Here is a 22,883-nt window from a genome sequence, read left to right on the forward strand (position 1 = left end):
TGTGCCACATATTTTAAAACATTCAGGGGTAATAGGACACCCGTGAAGTTGAAGGTGTAGTTGGATTTCAGGTATGATTTGAGGGGGCTTTAGACAATTTTCTCGCCATTCTTTGATACAAAAATGTTTACGACAAAAATGACTTTAATTTTCGTTCAAGGTGTAATTATGTACGCATGATCTAAAGGGCTTAAAGACAATAATTATATTTCAATTGGGAAGTTAAAGAAAAGAAAATTGAAAAGGAATTGGCATATATTCACTTATATATTATAGTTACACATCAAGTTTCTTGTTGTGAAAGTGAGCAATTTCACCAAGTTCTTCCACCTTGGTAGCCAACAATTCAACCTTGTCCACCATCTCTAAAATTTGAAAAATAAAGCTGGCCAATCCAAGAGTACTTTCATTATCAGTCGAATTATTATTATTGTCTAAGTTTACAAGGAGGCTTAGCTCTTCTCTCATGCATTGTGTTATCAAACTTTTGGCACGACATCTTTTCATGTCTCTTATGCTATCTCCAAGTTCCATCAAAATTGTTGCTAGTGACAACCCTATTTTCTCGCATGGCTCTCTTATGTTGTCTCTTTCCGTTGGGGACGACTGCGTAGTATCAAAAAGAAATTATATTAGTTACGAGTAATTTAACGACAAATAAATGAAAATGAGTTGATATATGAAAGAAATAAAGTGATTAACTTGAAACAAGAAACATATGGTCATATTACATGTCTTGTAAGATCTTTGCACATATAGTAAAGAAGGGACTGCAAAGGCCTTCGCATTTCCATCCCTTATATAGATAGAGAGGAAGGCTAGAGCTTTAGATTTTTTCATATTGTCAAAGAGTTGAACAATGATTTTCTTTCGTGTTGTTAAAGATTTGAATAAAGAAAATAGACGATGAGTTTCTAATTGAATTGATCAAGTCATTTGGCTCCCCTTTCATTAGGTTACTAATTTTCTTGATTTTCTGACACTTGATAGATGTCAACCCCATACATGTCTTACGATTTTACAGTGACATGTGTTTTTGGTGAACACTTATTGCTTATAAATGATATTTTATCTCCATTATACATGGTCTTACGATTTTATAGTGACATGTGTTTTTGATGAACACTTGTTGCTTATAACTGATCTTTTATCTCCATTTAATGTCTCACTTAATTAATCTTTCATTACTTTCATTATCCAGAATAAATTAAAATTCACAAAATGGTTTTTTATTTGTCTTAATATTAAATATTTCGAACTAAATTTAATTGTCAAAACAACTAGTACTATTTGAGACTAGAGGGTGTATTTGATTTTTGTCACTTTACTCCTTTAATGGTCAATTAAATTAATTTTTTAGTCATGGTTAATTTTCTTAAACATTTTTTTAGAGAAACTTTCACATATAACAAACATAAAAATCATATTTGTATGTTATAGCTATAGTTTGCATAATTGCGCTCCATAGCAAATTTTATGTTTGTTATGAAGCTTTTGATTTGTATAATTCGCTAGAAACATCCAGTTTTTATACAAATTGTTCTGTTTTGTATAAATTCATTTATACATTGTAATTTGTATAATATGATCTGTATTTGTATAATTATAAGTGTATGGTATAAAACTATACGTATTTGTATTTGTATATACACTTTTTTCTCGTTTTATACAAACACAAACGCAGTTTATACATTTTATGTATAAAATGGCTAATTGTATAACGAATCAGATGGCAAAAAAATGGGATGTTTGCTGCAAATTACAATTAAAATAAACTATGGCTATAACATTTAATTTGAATTAATAGTTTGCTATTTCATATAATTTTCCTTTTTTTTTATACTATTTTGAAAATGAAAAATAAACTATATCTTGGAGTATTTATTTTTCACCTGTCTGACTGATTGAATGCATCCTTTAAATGAGATGATCATTGCTGCAAGTTCCCTTAAAACTTCTCCAATGTTCAAATACTTTTCCCATGGATAAAAAAATCCAAATTTTCCATGCCAAGGTTCCCACTTTGCAAAATTTGCCTGAAATATTTCACATTTTTAATTATTATAACAAAAATAAAATATATCCAAGATAATGGATTTCCTAGTAAGATTTTAACTTTAGTATAGAGCGAGTAATTGTTGATTATTATTATTATACCAATGACTCATCACTAGACTTGGAGTGCATCACTGATTTGCATCCACTGATGTCAATTGTTGCCTTTTTTTCCTCATCATTGGCTATCACAAAATATTCCTCTAAGCACCCTGAAATTATTAATAAGAATAAACACATTAAATAAACGAGTTTAATTATTCTATAAAATATAAATTATTGATCTAATTAAAATAACTGCATGTAACTGTTTATAATAAGTTAAATTAGCAATCGAGAAAAAGATATTTTGATAGTATAAAAATTCTTTATATTGTTTTAAAACCACTAGCAATAATTAAGATACTATTAGGAAATTTTATCAAAATTATAGTATTAATTATGTAGATTTTGTCATGACTTAATTATACCATTGTATATTTGTATTTGTTCTTCTTTTTCTTTTATCTTAAGGAATTTGATAATACCAAAGGACCCGTTTCTTGACGATAAAAATTATTTACTTCCTCCGTTTCAAAAAGAGTGGCCTAGTTTAACTTGATACGGAGTTTAAGAAAATAAAGAAATCTTTTGAATCTTGTGGTTCTTAAATAAAGTTATGTCAAATGTACAAAATTACCCTTTAATCTTGTGTCCTTAAACATGTCATGTAGAAATGTGAAATTAAAATGTTACCAAAAAAAGGAAAAGGTCAATCTTTTTGAAACATACTAAAAAGAAAAGCGAGTCATTCTTTTTTAAACAGAGGGAGTACTGTTTTTTTGAAATATTTTGTTTTATTTTATTTGAAAGTTGGTGTTTTGTCGTAAAAAGTCCAAATTCAATTTTGAAGTTATATTTCAAATTTAGAAAATAACTTATAACTTGTTTTCCGACTCACTTTTCACTTTTAAAGTACTACATTGAAGCATGAACATTGTTTCAAATATATCAACTCCAACTCTATATATTCCAAAAAAGAGTGAAAAATATTTGAAATCTACGACGAAACACCTACTAAAGTTGGATATAAATTGTCCATGTTTCTTTTAAGTAAACTTAATTATTATTATTACCTTGGATAGAAGTGGCAAGTTTATCAAACTTAGTTGCAGTGGAGAAATGAAGTTCATCACCAGCCCAAATGGGATATATGAAACTTGTAAATATGCAAACAGCAAAGCCCATCACAATGTTGGACAGTCTCTCTCCAGCCAACTTCATTATTTTGTCTGCTCTAACACCTGATACTACTACTAAACTGAATGTTAATATAAATATCAAAACTCCATAGTCATATTTCTTCTTCACACTTGGTATCAACCTCGAGTATGTTGCACCAACACCTGTTCCATCATACAACGTAACAATCATTTTCTATAACAACATTTAATTATAATCGTAAGTTTTTTTCTTTAAATGACCTTTATGTTATGTAATATGATATATGTTCTCAATAGTAACATTTCTTCCATATAGCAGTAAAATAATAATAATAGAGAGGTTAACTAGACTCATTGACTGCATTACCGTTGTTAGATTCCTTTATTATTATTGTAGGTTATCTCAGTAATGGCAGAGTCAGGATTTTCATTCATTACGATGGTTCAAAATATGAAAAAGTAGACATACAAAGAAGTTGGAAGGGAATTCAACATCTACTATATATACGTAAAATATAATTTATATTTTACGTATATATATAATTAAGCAGTGTAAGTATCACGTACGATTCTCTAAAAAGGGAGCAGCTACAAGTCGATTTTGCTTTGGGGTTCAAATGAACCCTTAGCCCCTTACTAGCTTTGCCTTTGTTATCAGCTTTATTTTTTAGGTTACTAATCTTACTTATTAGGGTCAGTTATATATAATTATTGTTCAGGTTATCACCTTGATAGATAACCACGTATAACTGTTCAAAATAAGTTAAATTAATAATCTGAAAAATAAAGCGGACTTAACCTAGCTAAAATAGTGTTGAGGTCATGAAAGTATTGTTAACTACCAATGATAGTGACAGAGATGCCAACAACTAAGGCACCACCAATTTCACCACTTTCATCAGCTAAGGTTGCAGCCAAACATCCCAATCCTCCGCCCAATACGGTACCAATCGCTCGGTTTATCCCTTTGCTTAGTGTAGCACCTGCTCGGACAACATGCTACACTATCAGATAAATTTAACTTATATATACAGATAGTAGTATAAACAATTTTTACACTATCAAAACAAACCTATGAAGAATTCAAAGACGACAATCACAGTTATAATAGCCCACATAGCATTTTGTCCTACTTTTTGGAATAGAGGATCAAGCAAGTACAAAAGTGATACCAATACTAAAGCAATACCAATTTTGACACTATGTATAACTTTCTTGATATCCAATTTGGCTATTATTTCCTTGAGAAATGAGACAATATCAATAAAGGAAAGTTTGGTTTTGTGTAATTTGTTTTGGTCATGTTGAGAAATAGTAATAATATTTTCTTCATTTGGAACAGGTACAACGTTAGAACTCATGATGATGACTTTAATTTGATCTTAATTATATTTCTTCCAAATGTTGTGGAGAATGGAATAAATAGTTGGAGAAGGAATTAATCATATAACTTAGAAGATAATAATATTGTCTATTTATAGAACTAGTTATAATGCAGGTCTGATGTGGACACTAGTAAAATGTGGTGCACGCTTGTTTGGCCAAATTACTAAGACAGGTATCAAATACTATGAAATTTCCATGTTATCCAATTTCTAGTACTTTCTAGAATTTAAAATTGTGCGACCAATTTATTTAAAAGTTTTATCTTTTAAAGTGAACATATAAATATTTGGTTTTTGCTTTTTCATTTTGAATCCCAAATGTTATTTGATATTATGTTGAATTGTGAAACCAAATTATTTAAATCGTTAAAAAGAACACAATTTTAATGTTTGGTTCCAAAATAATTTAATTCGAACATTTTTCGTTTTACTCTTAATGATACGTAAAAATAAATGATATGTCTAAGGTTATAATATATATATATATATATAAAAGATTACAAAATTTATTTATTTTAATAGATTTTTAAATTTTGTGTCCAGTCAAAACTAAAACACAGAAAAAAGAATCAAAGGAGTAGTTAATAATATTACATCTCTAATATTTTACAAAGTGTAAGGATATATATGCAGTGGCTAAGAAAAGTTTCACTAAGAGGTTTAAAATTTGAATAAGTTGATACAAAAATTAGTCGACAAGAAATTCGGCATTTACTATATACCCAAAAATATTTAAACATATCTAAATAGTACTAATACTATGTAGGCATTTGGCCATGCGATACCATATCACGATATGATATCGTGAGATGGAATCAGCGTTTGGACATGCGATTTTATTCTGATTCCATATCATGAGATGTGATTCCATATTATCCAGAAACCATGATATGAATTATATGGGAATTCCATATCATGATTTGAGATATTTTTATACAAAAATTGATCCACGAGTTTATATTTTGTTGAAACAACCCCACATTTATATCTACTAACCATTTATTTCATATGTAAATAAAATTTATAATCCTATCATTACTTTTTAAAATTTATTATTCTCACCGACATAAAATTTATTATTCTCACCAACATATAGTCACTTTAACTCACACCAACCGATTGTTGAGTAATAAATTTGTTTTGTTCATTCACTCCAACACTTAATTTATTACTTCTACCATTTTGTACTTATTACAACTATAGTTATATCTATTTGAACATGGAGTGAAAGGCAATCTCTTCATTTACTCTAATAAATTGATATGAAAGTTAGGTTGGATAGGCTTTGGGTATTTTTCTAACCATCATTGCACGAAATGATAGTCAACGCTCGGCAAGTGAAACTTTTCAATATTCACTTGAAACAATTAACATGCATGTTAAAATAATTCGACATAATACTCGATTTTGGAATAACATTTTTTTTATTAAATTAAAGTTAGATGAAACAATTACTTAACTGGAGAACAAATAGCTTTGTAATAATTTATTATGCAATTTTAGAATTTTTTGTTTATTTGATAAGATTGAATAAATAATTGGGGCTATTTTAATAGTTTTACAACTTATGAGATTTTTATGTTTATGAGAAAATATACAACACAAAAATTCTATATCGCATGTCCAAACAAAACTTCAATTTCATCTCATGATTCTATATCATGATACCATATTATGATTTCATATCATAATTTCATATCGCATGGCCAAACGGGCCCTAATTATAATTGTGATCTACAGTGACTTTAAGTGGCTCACGCACCATCCTAAACTTTGATGGTTTTTGTTCACACATTCAAAATCTATGGGTTATTATTATTCTCTCCGTTCCTTTTAAATTTACTTCTTATATTAATTTTTTTTAAAAATTATTTTGCTTATTCATTTTAGGAAAAATAATGTAATTATATGATTTAAAATAATATAATTTCTAAAAATTCTTACCATTAGAATTAATTATAAAAATCTTATTTTTTTCTTCTTTCTCTTAAAATTCGGATACATTACTCCACCTCTATAAGATACACTATAATTTTGCTTATGTACAATGTATCTGGTAAAAATGTTTAGATAACCCCAATTATTTCAAATCTAAATCAGTATGAATCTGGTTTATAGTTATGTATGATACATAACTCATGTATTATTTGTTATGTATCAGACGAAGGAGTAATATATTCGCAAATTCTTTAAATTTTAAAATTATTGTAATTTGAGAAACTTTCGAAATAAAATGTCATTAGCATCAAATTATTGGAATTTATGTACTTTATACTCATTAAAAGATATGTAACAACAAAAAAAGGAGAGAGTTTTTGTTTTGCTTAATGAATTTGGCTAAAGAGCTTAAACGATGGATTTTGACCTTTGAAATTCGTACTTTTTGTGTAGAACTACTTTATATGCAATAGTGTTCTTCTATCATATAGACTATAGTTTTTATCAACAACGTAACGTAAGTTAGGACTAATTAACTTATGTTTTTAATATTAGGAAAAAGTAATGACAATAAGGCTATGAGTGGCACATGCTCATAATTTTTCATAAATAATCATCGTGCTGTAAAAATAAAAGTTAAGGGCTTCTCAATCAAATTATAATTTGTACAACTTTTAAATTAAACAACATACATATATGTGTATAGCTTGTTAATTCCTCATTAAGAGTTGCAGTAGACGTAGGAAACACACCAATTACCAATAATTTGTCTAAATCAACAAAAGTACATTATATTTTATGGCAAACCAGAAGAAAATCTATCGTAATGCGTACGTATTTGACAAAGAAAGTTCAATTTTAATTTGTTGATTGTTACTATATAGATCCGTCCTGAGGTTCCAAGTTTGGAGTATTTTTAGCTGAAGAAATATCTCCTATCGTGGTTGTCGTTGAAATATCCTAATTATATATATAATTAATGTATATTAAATGAACATATAATTTGTATATAATATACTTACTTATTGCACACAAATTATACCAACTAAATTTGTAAACCATAAAGTTTTAGGTTATTTGTTACTATGGATTGTAATTTGTTGGGACTTGGGTTGTTGTCTGGTGTAAAAATTCTATTTTCTGAAGTGGTGTTGTCTGAATATTGCTTGAGAAGTATATATATGGGTTATCGCATGAATGTTCTTATTTTGGGGTGGTTATTAATTTTTGCCTCTCAAAATGATGATCTTTAATTTTCGTCTTTTGGTACTTTAACGGATCAAAAAGTGATTGAAAATACTTTTGGCATAAAGAAAAATACAAAAAATTATACTATTGCAAGACATAAGTTTAGTTTCAGAATATCAAGCCTTAAGAAATTCATAACTCATTAATTATGCTTAATTCCTACGTCCGAACTTATATCAATAGAGGCATAAGTTATGATGATTCAGAATGGACAAAGTTATGCCTTTACAGACGTAACTTATTTCTACAAAATTATTACTCTTATTTTAAGCTCTTTAAACATATATGCAAATTTCATGTTTGGTTGATCAAAATGTTTGGTAAGAAAACAAGTTCCATAAAAATGAGGAGAATGACTTCTATAAGTAGGGAAAACAAGTTGCATAAGTGACATTTCAAATTTGTTGTCTTCTCTCACCCTCCCATTCTCATAATCCCCACCCTAGACCATCCCACCCCCTCCACCATCGAACCCCACTTTCCGTTTCATCTCGTCTCCCTAATATTTTGCTAGATAACATATAAATGTAAGATACTAGAATACTATTTTCTTATTTATTTATCAATCACTTAAAATATAAGTTCAAAAAAATTATTTATTTTCCAAAAAAATATATTTTTCTATAAATCATTTTTCATAGAAAACATCGTCGTTCATACTAAACACAAGAGTTAAAAAAAAAAAAAGGATGGTTAGTTTGAAGTAGTGGGAATTGATAATTTGATAAGATGATCTCTTGACTAATTGGAAAAAGTAGTATAATATGTTGCGTTGCTTATTATAATGTTGGGCCACTACAATTTGTCCATTATTATTCAGTTTATTGTCTGTTGGATTCTTAATAAAACCCTTTTTTTTTTCTTTCCTACTTAGTTTGCTATTTTATACTTTCAGATATTCTCGTCTCTCAAAAAAATATTATATATATCCACCCACCTAATTTTAGCCAAAGCATATATAATAGCATTCACGTCCACTAATTATTATTTCCTTTATTTAAAAAAGAATGACTCACTTTCCTTTTTAGTCTATTTAAAAAAGAATGACCTCTTTTTTTTTTTGATAACATTTTAATTTCAACTTTTCACGTGGCATGTTTAAGGCCACAGGATTAAAGGACAATTTTGTACATTTGACATAACTTTAGTTTAGGACCACAAGATTCAAAAGTCTTCTTTATTTTCTTAAACTCCATACCGAATCAAATTAGGCCACTCTTTTTAAAACGGAGAGAGTACTTAAGTAAAAGATAAAAAAATATTAAAATATTATTTTATTTATGTTACAACGCTTTACAAAAATAAGGCAATGCCTGGGGCCTTCAAAAATTGGAGGCCTCAAATTTTGGCGAAGAACAAATTATGTGTTAATTGTTTTTGTAACAAGGCAAATCTTGATATGTATTTAAGATAAATCGCTATAGTATTTACAATTTATAGTTATTTATAGGGTTTTATAGCAAATTTTCTTTTCTCTCTCCCTCTTTCCCTTGCCTCTCTCCTTCCACTGCCCCCGCTCTCTCTCTTCTGTCAATAAAAAGAAATTCATTCAAATGTATTATGTATTAATTGTATTCGAAAAATTATTATGTATTTTGTCTCAACTATATTTATATTCTTTATCAATGGTAGTTGTGATTCATATGAATACAATATGCATTCATCCTCTTCGTCAAATGTATTATGTATCAATTGTATTATATTGTACGTTGTATCATGATGTATTGTATTATGTATCAATTGTATTTGTGATACAACGAATACAAAATGTATTCATCCTCTCTCCTCCCTCTCTCGATCTCGCTTGCCTCTCTCCTCCCTCTCTCGATCTCGCTCGCCTCTCTCCTCACTCTCACGATCTCTCTCGCCTCTCTCCTTCCTCTCTTGATATCGCTCGCCTCTCTCCTCTCTCTCACGATCTTGCTCACCCCTCTCCCCTCTCTCTCTCTCTCTCTCTCGATCTCACTCGCATCTCTCCTCCCTAATGTGTATTCATTTTGATACAAATCAGTTTATATATTTTCTTCTCCGAAACATGCGAAAAAATACAACAAATACAAATGCATAGCAAATCAAAGTGTACCTACTAATTAGTGAAATTGTAGCTAAGAAATCCTATTTAAGGTCTAAAAAATCATATTATTTTATTTTCCTTTACCCCATTCAAATAAAAGAAATCAAGAAAACATTGTTTTGCCTTCTTACCTTCTCTTGGTAACACTCACATTTGTTTCAACTCCTTTTGTACTCTTTTTGTTTGAATCTTTGATAAATTAGAGTAATACTTTATCGAAAATATGAATCAATCTACTAAAAGTGTTGAATAAAATGAATTGTATATTCTCTTTTTTATTCCTTTTAAAATTTTCAAGCATTAGAAACATATTAAAATATGGTGTATCAAGTTATCAACTTCTTGAATCAGATTCTATCTCTTATCTTTATTTTAAAATTTTCAACTTATTACTTATTGAATTATGTTAACAATTCACATAATGATTGTCTAAAAAAATGAATGTTTTTCAACGTTGAGTTGATAAAATCTTGTATAAAACTAATAATTAAAAGAAAATTTATTCGAACAAATCATTTAGAATAAAAAAATATTAAGTAATAATTAACATTTAAAAAATTAGAAAAATAAATTTTAAATAAATACATATGAATTTTTTTTAGATTTTAGGCCTCTAATTGAAATTTCGCCTCTTAGGTCTAAAACAAGTGAAAAACACGCAACTTACTGCCATTAATATACCAAATTCAGTTCAAAACTTCAAATACAATAGGTTACATTACCAGTAGAGGTGGATTTTAAGATTTTAATTAAACAAGTTCGACTTAAAATCTTATCAATGAGCCATCAAATTTTTGAAATTATGAATTTGAATTTAATTAATTATTTGCTTGTACTCAATATCTGTAACGACTTGATTCCGTCGTTACGGAAAAGTCAATGAAAAAAGAATTGGGGCAAGAAAACTTTTTCGTAGTAACTTGGAATTTTCCAACCTAGATGAGTATGGCCCGTGATATCACGGGCCCAACATTTAACTTTGAAGTGGTTATTTTTTTATGCTTTGAAAAGTCACTCTAATATAAAACAGGTCAATACTACATTTGCAGAAAATACGACTGAATGTAGAGACTGAATTTTGAATTTTATGCTCTGAAATTACAAATAATTAAATCCATTTAATTTATTAGCAAATTATATCAATTCCCGCACCATCAAACTCCCGTAGTAATTAAGAATTGGAGTTATTGGACATAGGAAAAAGGCAATATGCTTGATAACACTATTCTTACAATGAAAGATCTAACATAATGTGACTAAAAATATTACACTATTGCCATGAATTAGCACCATTTGTCAATGTCAAATGATACAAAAATGAAAATTTTGGTCCGTAATCTTGTTACTTTTATGTTAATGAATGAAAGCCAGCACTAAAGAGACATATTTATCTTAGAGAATTAGATTTTCTATAAGGTAAAAAAAAAATCCTCTATAGCAACTTTCAATAAGGGAATGATATGGAAAGTGATTTACATTATCATTTTTCTTTGGACAATCTCATGGATAAGGTAAATCACTGACATTGACAAATGGACCAATGACTTGTTATATATTGACTTATGGTTGTGAACATGATCATGAACTATGACTTATGACTTCTCAAAGAGTTCTACTTAGTGTAAGTGGGGTGTGGGACTTCATTCATGCATTGCACAAGTGGTAAGAGTGGTTATGGTGTGGATTCTCTTATTGAAGCTTGTGAAATTGTACGGTGCTCGTAAATGATAATTGATATTGTATATGTTCGTTGTATACATGTTTATGATATTGTAATGACTTACATATGTTTCACTTAGTAGGATAGTCGTGTGATCCTACCAGTACACGGTGGTTGTGTACTGAAACTGCACTTGCTCTTATTTCTGTTGAGTGCAAGGCATCTTACGGCAGCTATTGATGTACCTCAGCTATGTGACTATTGAGAGTGATCGGATTCAAGGGTGAATCAGTTCTTTCAGGCTTCTATGGATCCCTCTTGTTTAAGTCCACTCTTTTGGACTCAGACTATTGGTTAAGTTGTTGTTTAGTTTCGGGGTTGTACCCCTTGTTCTTAGACTTGTCGTTAGTAGAGTTTTGATACGTTGACTTTCAGGTTCTAGGCATTATTCTTCCGCAATAGTTGTTAATTGTTTGTTAAACCTTTGAAGTTTATGGGAACTTCGCTATTTAGTTTATTTAACCTGCTTCTGTAGTTTAAATTGTTTAATTGGGCTGTAGTAATGGTTCTCCCACCAGAGAGTTAGTGTAGGTGTTACTCACGACGGTCTGGGTCGTGACAATATCAAAAATACCAAACTCATATAATAAATTTTGGCCTATTTTTCTTTTTTGTCAAATTTATAATCTTAACTTTTCACGTGATATTTCAATATATGTTAAATTTAAAATTATAAAATTTAATTTTTTTATTTTCGTAACTTCGCATCAAGTAATTAATCCAATCTATGACAACGAAAGTGTATTATTTCCACCACTAGCATCATAATATATACTATAATATACTATATTTGGGTTGTACTTGGTCTGTACTCTTTGTGCCCCACTTGCTACTACTTGCAAAAATGGAGATGATAATTGATATCCACCCTGGTTCGCAGAAAATGAATGGACAGGAGTAGAGAGAACAAAGAACCCATATCTCCATTTATCATACAAAAGATGGATTTTGATATGATCATCACTCTTATTGACCAAATATTGTAATATAATATATTATCACTTTACATGATTTCACATTATATAATAAGTATATAATAATAATAATAATAATAATGTTTCCTAGTGTTTTTTATAAAAAAAATATTATTTGATATTAGATATTCATATTTATGTTCGAAAGTTTCATATTGAAAATTAAAGTACTCTCTAATAAAGGTGACTCTCTATTGAGAGAGACTCAAATCAAATTCAATATTTCATCAGTTTCATCTCTTCCTTTTAACAGGTCCTTTCACTACATCAATATTATAGTTTTTTTTTTTTTAATTAAGAAAATACATTTGTTTTAGAATCTAATACGATTAAGAAAAGGGGCAAATTCTAATAAATCTTACCTTGTCTTGATTTTTCTAGTAAAATAATATTTTATTGCTGCTGCTTGTCATGATTTTAAAATAAGGCTAAATATATTATGACCTAAAATGATTTGAAAGATATGTCATTTATAAAGATGCAAATATAAGAATGTTGAGGATACAATTCATTATTCATCTCCATATGTAGTACTCTGGACAATATCTTCATTATATTATTATGAAATTAGTTGTAACTTGATTTGAATTTTTCTTCAATATCATTAATTAAATCGTTGGTTCTGTTATCACTTGTTAAAATCAAAATAATATGGTAGTATGAAGAAGTTAATAATTGTAAATATTGATGGCTTGAAATCAACTGACAAAGAAAATTAAGTTTAAAAAACATAAGTAATATTTAATATAATTTGGTCAAATGATCTTTGTTTTGAAAACAAATACAAAAATCATAAAACTTATTGAGAGAAAAAATCTCTCCCCTAAACATTTAATGATTATATTATGAATACTATTATGTTCTTCAGTGAGAATAAAGATGATAAAGATAAAAGAGTTCTTTTGTACAAAGAAAATGTTTCTAAATTAAAACATAATCATAATAAAATCCAAAATAGAAAATTCACAACAAATTCTAACAAAAAAATATTATTTTACACATATATTAAATTGCAAATATTACTAGCAATACCAACTGACTCATTAAGTTCATTAAAAAAGAAATCGCTATCTATCTATCAAAAATAATTCCATCCTTAAAATTCAAACTCAAAACATCACATTAAAAGGAATGAGAAAAGACATTAAAAGACACCTGGAGTTGTCCTGAATTTTTAAAAAGACACATGAAGTTTGTTGGCGTCCTATTACCCCATGAAACTATTTCAAATCGCAACAATTAAACACTTCTGACCCATTTTCACAACAGTCGTGTTCTCACATCTAGAAAGCGTGTGGAGGAGTAAAAATACACCCCCAAACCAGTGTAAAAATGCCATGCGGCACTGACAATTTGAGTTTTCTTCTTTATTAAAATACCTACTTCCCATCTCTCCAAAACCTCCATTGATATATGTTGAAGAGCTTTCTATCTACAACCACACAAAAAAATTCTTCATTCTCAATGAAATTTTCATTTAGCTTTACTAGCTTCAATTTCTTCTTTTTTTATTTTATTTTAAAGTTATGAGATTAACGAATTTGTAAATCCTGAAAGTTTTTTATTTTATTTTAAAGTTATGAGATTAACGAATTTGTAAATCCTGAAAGTGCAATTGCAAACAAATTTCAAATCTAGATCAGTGAAGAAACATTCAAACTCAAATCAGTCCTAAACTAACACTACATACACATGAATAATAGATAGCACAAGAAGAAAATAACAACAAATCACTATAAAAATGATTTTTCAAAAAATCACTACTATATATATAAAATATTTTTTAACCAAAATTTGCATTCAAATCAAGAAGCAATTAACATGTGAGCCTTCACTTCTTCGTTTTGACTCCATAATTCAAGAAATTATCACTGCAAAACTAATTTATTGTGACTATTGGAATGCTTAGGATTTTGATCATCAAAGAGAGAGAGTATAGTGAAAATTTGAAGGGGTTTAGGGTTAAATGGAGTGGGTCATGATTAAAATGTGAATGGGTCAAGATTTTATCCAATTTTTACTAAATGGGTTGAAAAAAATATGTAATTATATTATTAAATGGGGTGAGACTCACGCACATGCATTGAGAATGCAGATTGTGTAAAAAGTGCGCATGTATTGTAATTTTGAAATGTTTTGTTTGGTAATAGAACGCCCGCAAAATTAAGGTGTCTTTTTAAAAATTCGGGACAACTTCAGGTGTCACTTTATGTCTTTTCTGAAAAAGAATTTCATTTCTATCGGTTCCCCCACATTCTTTTGATGTGTTGCTAACTGTTTATAATATGCATGAATAGATAGTTTAAGATCAAGTAAATAACCTTTTAGAACTTATTAAGCTACACTAAACTTATAAAATTCTAATACATTTTTGTTTATTTATTTATTTTATGGAAGATGCGTAACCAAAAAAGACACTGGTTTGAAGATGCACCACACGCATAGAACACGGCAAAATCAAGAAAAATAATTAAAAGGAATTAGGTAATACCAAAAAGAAAAAAAAATGTTTTTGTTTTCTTGACACTTTTTGGCTAGTGATTGATTGTACCCACTTTGTTTTTCTTTTTATAAAAAACAAAAGTATTGGTATTTATCATATGAATAACTCTCAATATATGTATATATATATATATATATATATATAATATGACCGTGCTAAGCACGGGCTCAACGAATTTAGCTTCCTTGTATTAGCGTAGCATTTATTCTTACACTTGGTAAAAATAGAATAAATGAAATTTCATAAATTTAAACTTACAAAATGATAGAAATATTGAGACAACACATAACAAACACTACTTGATAAGAAAAAATAAACTTTTAACTTTAACTTAATTTCAAAAGATAACTCATACGGAGAGAATTATTCACGATCATAACAAAATCAAGTCCCTCATCCACAATCAACCGAGGAAACTTCATATGACACGAGATACTTCTTTGTTACACTATAAAGTAAGATTGCAATAATACTTTCCATTCAAATTGAATAATCTATAAATTTACAAGTGTTGACAATATTAGCGAAAAGGAAGCGGGTTATGGTTAATTTGGAAAGGGGAAAATATATCAAACTGCAAGGCTCTTCAGTTTGAATGAGGTAGGTCAAAACATTAAGGTTATATCAAGCATTGAGGTCTCATTAACTATGATCATCCATACAGCCCAACTGTTTTTAAAAAAACTTGAAATTTAACATCTCTAGTAGTTAACCAAACCTAATTAACTATGCACTGCTCTGTCACCAAATACCCATTGAACACTTGTTCCATGGCTTATATCAGTTCTCTTCTAATAGAAGAGGAAGTGTAAAGTTCGTAGGTTGCTATTCTCATGCTCTTCCAATCACATGAGATGTAGAAACCCATTACGTTTAATCAACATATGGTTTATGCTCAATGTGTTTTATGCCTTTCTTAACGGAAGGGGTAATATCGTAATTTCATCAATAAATGGAAAGAGACTGAAACTTACGTATAAATTACATTTGTTGAAAGCGTTTTATGTCTTTCTTTCTCGGCTCAATTAATATTGAGTATAAAATGAAAAAATAATTATCTTTTATCGATATGATAAAAGTAATAAATAAAAGAAATAAATATATTTCAAAAAATGTAGACAAATATAATTAAACGAAAAGGGTAATAACGTTATTTCAACAATAAATGGAAGAGACTTAAACTTACACATAATTCAAATTCTTTGAATGTGTTTTATGCCTACATTAATGGAAGGGGTAATAATGTAATTTCATCATTGAATTGGAAGAAACTAAAACTTACACATAAATTACATTCGTTGAATGCGTTTTATGCCTTTCTTTCTCAGCTCAATTAATGTTGAGTATAAAATTAAAAAAAATTATTTTTTTTCTTTATGATAAAAGTAATAAATAAAAGAAATATATATATTTTAAAAATACTGGACAAATAAAATTAAACGGAAATGGTAATAACATAATTTCAACAATAAAAATCGTGTCTTAGAGTTTCATCTTCTCTCTAATACTCCTGATAAGGCGAGAACAACTAAAATCCTCCCTTTGGCTTCTTAAAACTTAATGTTGATGGTGCGTTCAACTCGACAGGTGAGGGAGATGACATTGGAAGAGTCATAAGGAAAAAAATAAGTTGGTGCCTCGGATGTGCTCTCTCTTTTGGTCTGATAGTTGTCTTACTTTTTCTTGTGTGATTTCTATATTGAACTGGCACTCTGCTTCCCAAAAGATGACTCATCCAAAGTTTGCAAGATTCAAATAGCTTTAATTCATGTATGTACTATCCATTCTATTTGAAACTTCTTGATCCTCCTCCTTGTCATCCAAAGCAGGAAAGAGTTATACTAGTCCCTTGTTATTATGTTTTGTTTTGTTGGCCTTATCACTACAAAAAATCGTCAAATTGTTAATAGATGTTGGGAAGAGACTACAAGTTATTGTTGACATGCCTTCTTTTCTTTCAAACTTTAATGTTTTGTATCTTTTTTAGTAAATACTTTTGAGATTTTATGGTTCTCTTTAAGACTTTATTCTTTGTTTTTAAACTGACATAAGTTTTTTTCTTATAGATCAAGAATTTGAATATGAAGAATATATCATTCAACAATGTACGGAGCAAGTTGAAGTTCAAGAGCTAGGGATTTTACTTTAGTTAGGGGTGGTTTAAATTAAAGACAATGTCTTATTATTTACTTTTTGCAATTTTTCTCTTTTTAGGAGTTGATAAAGATATATTATGCTACTTCAATATGATATATATTTCTTTAATTAGTTCTTTGTATTGACCATGAAATTTAATATAATGAATTAAATTATTTAGTTTATTTTGAGTGTTTCTGTATTCATTGTATAAAATTTTGTAAAACAACAAATGAAATTGGTTCTTTTAAACTCTTTTATAATTGGCTTCTTAAATTTTTTGAATAAACAACAATTAGCGACAAAAATGTGGTCGTTAATAGTATTGGTATTGAAATTAGAATATAATTAATGAAAGAACAATTGGTCGGTAAAAGAACATGTACTAAGGGCAAATCCGGTCGTTAAACTGCCATATAACGACCGAATTTTATATTGTCGTTAAAACACTTTTAACGACCGGATGTTAATTTGTCGTTAAGTTTTAACGTCCGGACATTTAACCAGCGACGACCAAATTTATTACGGTCGTTAGTGACTTGTAGCGACCGGATTTGGATCTTTAACGACCATATTTCCCTTCGTTAAAGACTATTTTTCCTGTAGTGTCAATTAATGTTGAGTATAAAATGAAAAAAATAATTATCTTTATCAATATGATAAAAGTAATAAATAAAAAAAATAAATATATTTCAAAAATTGTTGACAAATAAAATTAAACGGAAGGGATAATAACGTAATTTTATTAATAAATGGGAAGAGCCTGAAAATTACACATAAATCGCATTCGTTGAATGGGTTTTATGCCTTTTTAATGGAAAGGGTAGTAACGTAATTTCATCAATAAATGGGAAGAGACTGAACCTACATATAAATCGCATTCGTTAAATGCGTTTTATGTCTTTCTTTCTCAGCTCAATTAATGTTGAGTATACAATGAAAAAAAATAATTATTTTTTTTCTCGATATGATAAAAGTAATAAATAAAATAAGTAAATATAATTTAAAAATATTGGACGAATAAAATTAAACAGAAAGGGTAATAACGTTATTTCAACAATAAATGGGAAAAGACTGAAACTTATACATAAATTACATTCGTTGAATGCGTTTTATGCCTTTCTTTCCAAGCTCAATTAATGTTGAGTATAAAATGAAAAAATAATTATCTTTTCTCGATATAATAAAGTAATAAATAAAAATAAAAAATAAAAAATATTGGACAAATAAAATTAAACGGAAAGAGAAATACGTAGTTTCAACAATAAATAAGAAGAGAATTAAACTTACACATAAATCACATTCGTTGAATGTATTTTATGCATTTTCTTAACGGAAGGGGTAATAACGTAATTTCATCAATAAATGGAAAAAGACTGAAACTTACACATAAATTGAATTTGTTGAATGCATTTTATACCTTTTTTCTCAGCTCAATTAATGTTGAGTATAAAATGAAAAATAATTATATTTTCTCGATATGATAAAAGTAATTAATAAAAAATATATATTTCAAAAATTGTAGACAAATAAAATTAAACGGAAGGGATGATAACGTAATTTTGACAATAAATGGGAAGAAACTTAAACTTACACATAAATCACATTCGTTGAATGCACTTTATGCCTTTATTAACGGAAGGGGTAGTAACACACTACAAAAAGAATCTCAAATTGCCAACAAATTTTACTAACAAGTTAAGTTGGTTAGTATTCTACTAACAAATTACCAACATATTTCTAACTGAATTATATTTCAAAACTTAACAACAAAATTCTAACAGATTACCAACCAAAATCTTACTAACTAAGTATCTTAGTTGGTAAATACGGCGGAAATAAATGGCGCCAAATTTAGCAGCATTCTATCAATGGATTATCAACTGAAATATTACTAACGCACACCTTTTGTTGGTAATATTACCAACGAAGTATTTATCGATTGGTAAATATGACAAAAAATTATTTATATAATTTATTAACATATTACCAATGAATTACTAACAAAACATTTACCAACGGCAAGATTGTGTTGCTAAATTTACCAACCAAATATAAATGTGTTGGTAAATTAGTAACGAAATGTAATTTGTTGGTAAACTTGCCAACCAATATCCAACTAGTTGAAAATTTTGCCGACAAATAAAGATTGTAGTTAGTAAATTACTAACATCATTAAAATAGTTGGTAATATACCAACCGATTATTAATCCATTAGTAAAATTTACCAACATATTAATTATTAGTTGGTAATATAGTAACTATTACCAACTGTGACAAAATTTATTGGTAAATTATTATTTACTAACTTATATTTGAATAGTTGGTAAATTTATCAATTGAAGTTAAACTTTTTAGTAAATCAACGTCTAGTGTTGAGGCTTTCATATTCAGTTTGTGTTGTTAGACGTTTTAACTTTTAAATTTTAGCCAAAACTTGACTTTGGTTGATATTTTTGATAAACGTGCTCAAATTAGAACTATGTCAGTGTCATTAGCTTCGAAAGGTCATTTTTGATCTAACAGGAAGGTTGGTTCAAGTTTTGAGGCTTCCGTTTTTTGTTTGTGCCGTTAGGTGTTTTAAATCTTATGTTTTGGCCAAAAATTGACTTTGGTCAATATTTTTGTGAACGTGCTCAAATGAGAATTTCGTCAGCGTAATTAACTCCAAAGGTCATTTTTTATCTAATAGGATGGTTGGTTCGGGTTTTGAGGCTTTCATTTTTAGTGTGTGCCGTTAGGTGTTTTAACTTATAAATTTTGGTCAATATTTTTGTGAACGTGCTCAGATGAGAATTTTGTTAGTGCAGTTAGATGCGGAAGGTCATTTTTGATGTAATAAGATAGAGGGTTCGGGTTTTGAGGCTTCCATTTTTAGTTTGTGCTGTAGGTATTTTAACTTTTAAGTTTTGACCAAAATTTCACTTTAGTCAATATTTTTGGTAATCGGCTCGAATTGAAATTTTATCACCGTGGTTAGCCATATAAGTTCAGTTTTGGTCTCATAGGATGGTTGGTTCGGGTTTTGAGACTTTTATTTTCAATTTGTGTCGTTAAGAGTTTTAACTTTTAACTTTTAACTTTTAACTTTTGGCAAAAATTTGAATTAGGTCAATTTTTTTGGGAAACATGCTCAAATTTGAATTTTGTCAGCGCGGTTAGCTCTGGAAGGTCATTTTTCGTCTTATAGGATAGTTGATTTGGATTTTGAGGTTTCCATATTTAGTTTGTACTGCTAGGGGTTAACATTTAACTTTTTGCCAAAATTTGACTTTGCTTAACATTTTTTGTAAAAGTGCTTTGATGAGAATTCCATCAGCGCGATTAGCTTTGAAAGGTCATTTTTATATCTTATAGGATGGTTGGTTCAGGTTTTGAGGCATCCATTTTAGATTTGTGTTGTTAGGCGTTTTAGCTTTATTTTGGCCAAAATTTAGATTTGGTCAATATTTTTGGTAAACGTGCTCAAATTAAATTTTTTGATATAACGATGTGTCATATTGAGATTAATTTAACTTGTTATCATAGATTTTGCATTGTTTCATTCAAATATGATTTACAAAATTGTTATTAATATTTTTGGATTTATATTCGTGCTCTTAGATTTTTAAATGCAATAAATTAATAAATATTTTACTATTGGATAATCATTCAGTTAATAATATTTTGAACATATTGTCAATCAATTACTAACCTAACATTGAACTTGAATGATATATTATCAACAAACTAACAATCAATTAGTAAATTTATTAGAAAAACAAATAATCATACTGACGTATTTAAAATTTATTACCAACAAGGGTTGTGGTGGAGTGGTAAGTACTCCTTCATCCTTAACCGAGAGGTCTCAGGTTCGATTCCCCTTGGGTACGGAGTCGCCATGAATGATATATTACCAACAAACTAACAATCAATTAGTAAATTTATTAGAAAAACAAATAATCATACTAACGTATTTAAAATTTAGTACCAACAAGGGTTGTGGTGGAGTGGTAAGCATTGCATCATCCTTAACCAAGAGGTCTCAGGTTCGATTCCCCTTGGGTACGGAGTCACCTTTGTTAGAGAGCACTTTACTCCCCAATGTGGGACTTTCCGAGAGCGCTTTACTCCCCAATGTGGGACTTCCCGGCGTGAATCTGTATTTAGTCGGGCTCCGATGTGGGTACTGGACATCGGATGGGAAACCAAAAAAAAAACGTATTTAAAATTTATTGGTAAATTAGCAACAAAAATTACTATAATTACCAACGTATTATCAACGGAATCGAATAATGAAGAAAAAAAATTTACTAACTCCTTTTCAATTCGTTAGTAATGGTACTAACGATATACTAACCAAAAATTAGTTGGTGAATTTACCAACGGAAATTTCAGTGTCATGTTTCAAAATTTTGTAACAACAACTTTGGGTGTTTACCAACTGATTTTTGGTTGATAAGTTTACCAACAAATTAAAATCGGTTGGTAATATTTACCAACGAGCCTTTTAGCAACGGATTAATATAAGCTGACATTTGGTTGGTAACTCAATTTGCCAACCAATTTGATCAATTTACCAACGAATGTTTTTGTTGGTAATTGGGGTTCCTTTTGTAGTGACGTAATATTTCATCAATAAATTGGAAGAAACTAAAACTTACACATAAAATCGCATTCGTTGAATGCGTTTTATGCCTTTCTTTCTCAGCTCAATTAATGTTGAGTATAAAATAAAAAAATAATTATCTTTTCTCTTTTATGATAAAAGTAATAAATAAAAGAAATATATATATTTTAAAAATATTGGACAAATAAAATTAAACGGAAAGGATAATAACATAATTTCAACAATAAAAATCGTGTCTTAGAGTTTCATCTTCTCTCTAATACTCCTGATAAGGCGAGAACAACTAAAATCCTCCCTTTGGCTTCTTAAAACTTAATGTTGATGGTGTGTTCAACTCGACAGGTGAGGGAGATGACATTGGAAGAGTCATAAGAAACCAAACATGCGATTGGATTACTAGTTTTATTTAACAAAAGCATGGCCCAAAATCACACCATGACCGAGCTAGAAATCCTTCATGTCGGTTTTTTTTTTCACTCACTTCCTCAAGATGAGTCCACTGAAAATTGAAACAGACTCCGTTGATATATTGCAATTGCTAGATCATATTCAATCACCTAATCCTTGAATGCAGTTCATTGTTGAAGAGGTTGCAAAATTCAGTGGTCCACCATAGCTTTAGAGAAGGGAACTACGTAGCAAATATTTTGGCTAAACAAGGTTCCAAGCTAACAAGATATAATACCACCCTACAATTCCCTCCAGATAGTGTCAAAAGCCAGCTTGCTAAAGACAGGGATAGAGTAATCGCTACTAGACTAGTTTAGCCTTCTATTTGTTATAAGTTAGTTCGTTTTGGAAATCTTACTGTAATTACTAACCCATTTAGGAATCAGACCCGATTGAACAACATTGGGGCCTAAAGCGAAACTAAAGAGAGGGATCCTAATATTTTATTTTTTTCATCATATATACTTTTATTTAAAATCTATTTTTGTAGCTATTTTAGATGCGAAGTCATTAGGTACTGTTTTTTAATCAATTTGTTTTAATAATTCTTTTTCAAATGGTAATATAGCTAATTCATGAGACATTG

General features: G+C 28.9%; 2 protein-coding genes across 2 annotated transcripts in view; one reads left to right on the forward strand and one right to left on the reverse strand.

Annotated features, from left to right (window-relative positions):
* Positions 1-22,883, forward strand: part of LOC125818747 (protein trichome birefringence-like 11) — a 97,832-nt gene that overhangs the window by 69,310 nt on the left and 5,639 nt on the right. The gene's annotated exons all lie outside the window — the stretch shown is intronic.
* On the reverse strand, positions 277-4,618 carry LOC125818770 (aluminum-activated malate transporter 14-like). Its single transcript, XM_049498290.1, has 6 exons — positions 4,330-4,618; positions 4,100-4,240; positions 3,171-3,440; positions 2,158-2,267; positions 1,893-2,036; positions 277-606 (listed from the first exon to the last, which is right to left on the reverse strand). Exons 1-6 carry the CDS (start codon positions 4,616-4,618, stop codon positions 277-279), a joined length of 1,284 nt encoding a protein of 427 aa, XP_049354247.1.

This window comes from Solanum verrucosum, unplaced genomic scaffold (assembly GCF_900185275.1).
Source record: "Solanum verrucosum unplaced genomic scaffold, falcon-dt-bn FXZP01000267.1, whole genome shotgun sequence".
In the NCBI taxonomy this organism is placed as follows: Eukaryota; Viridiplantae; Streptophyta; class Magnoliopsida; order Solanales; family Solanaceae; genus Solanum; species Solanum verrucosum.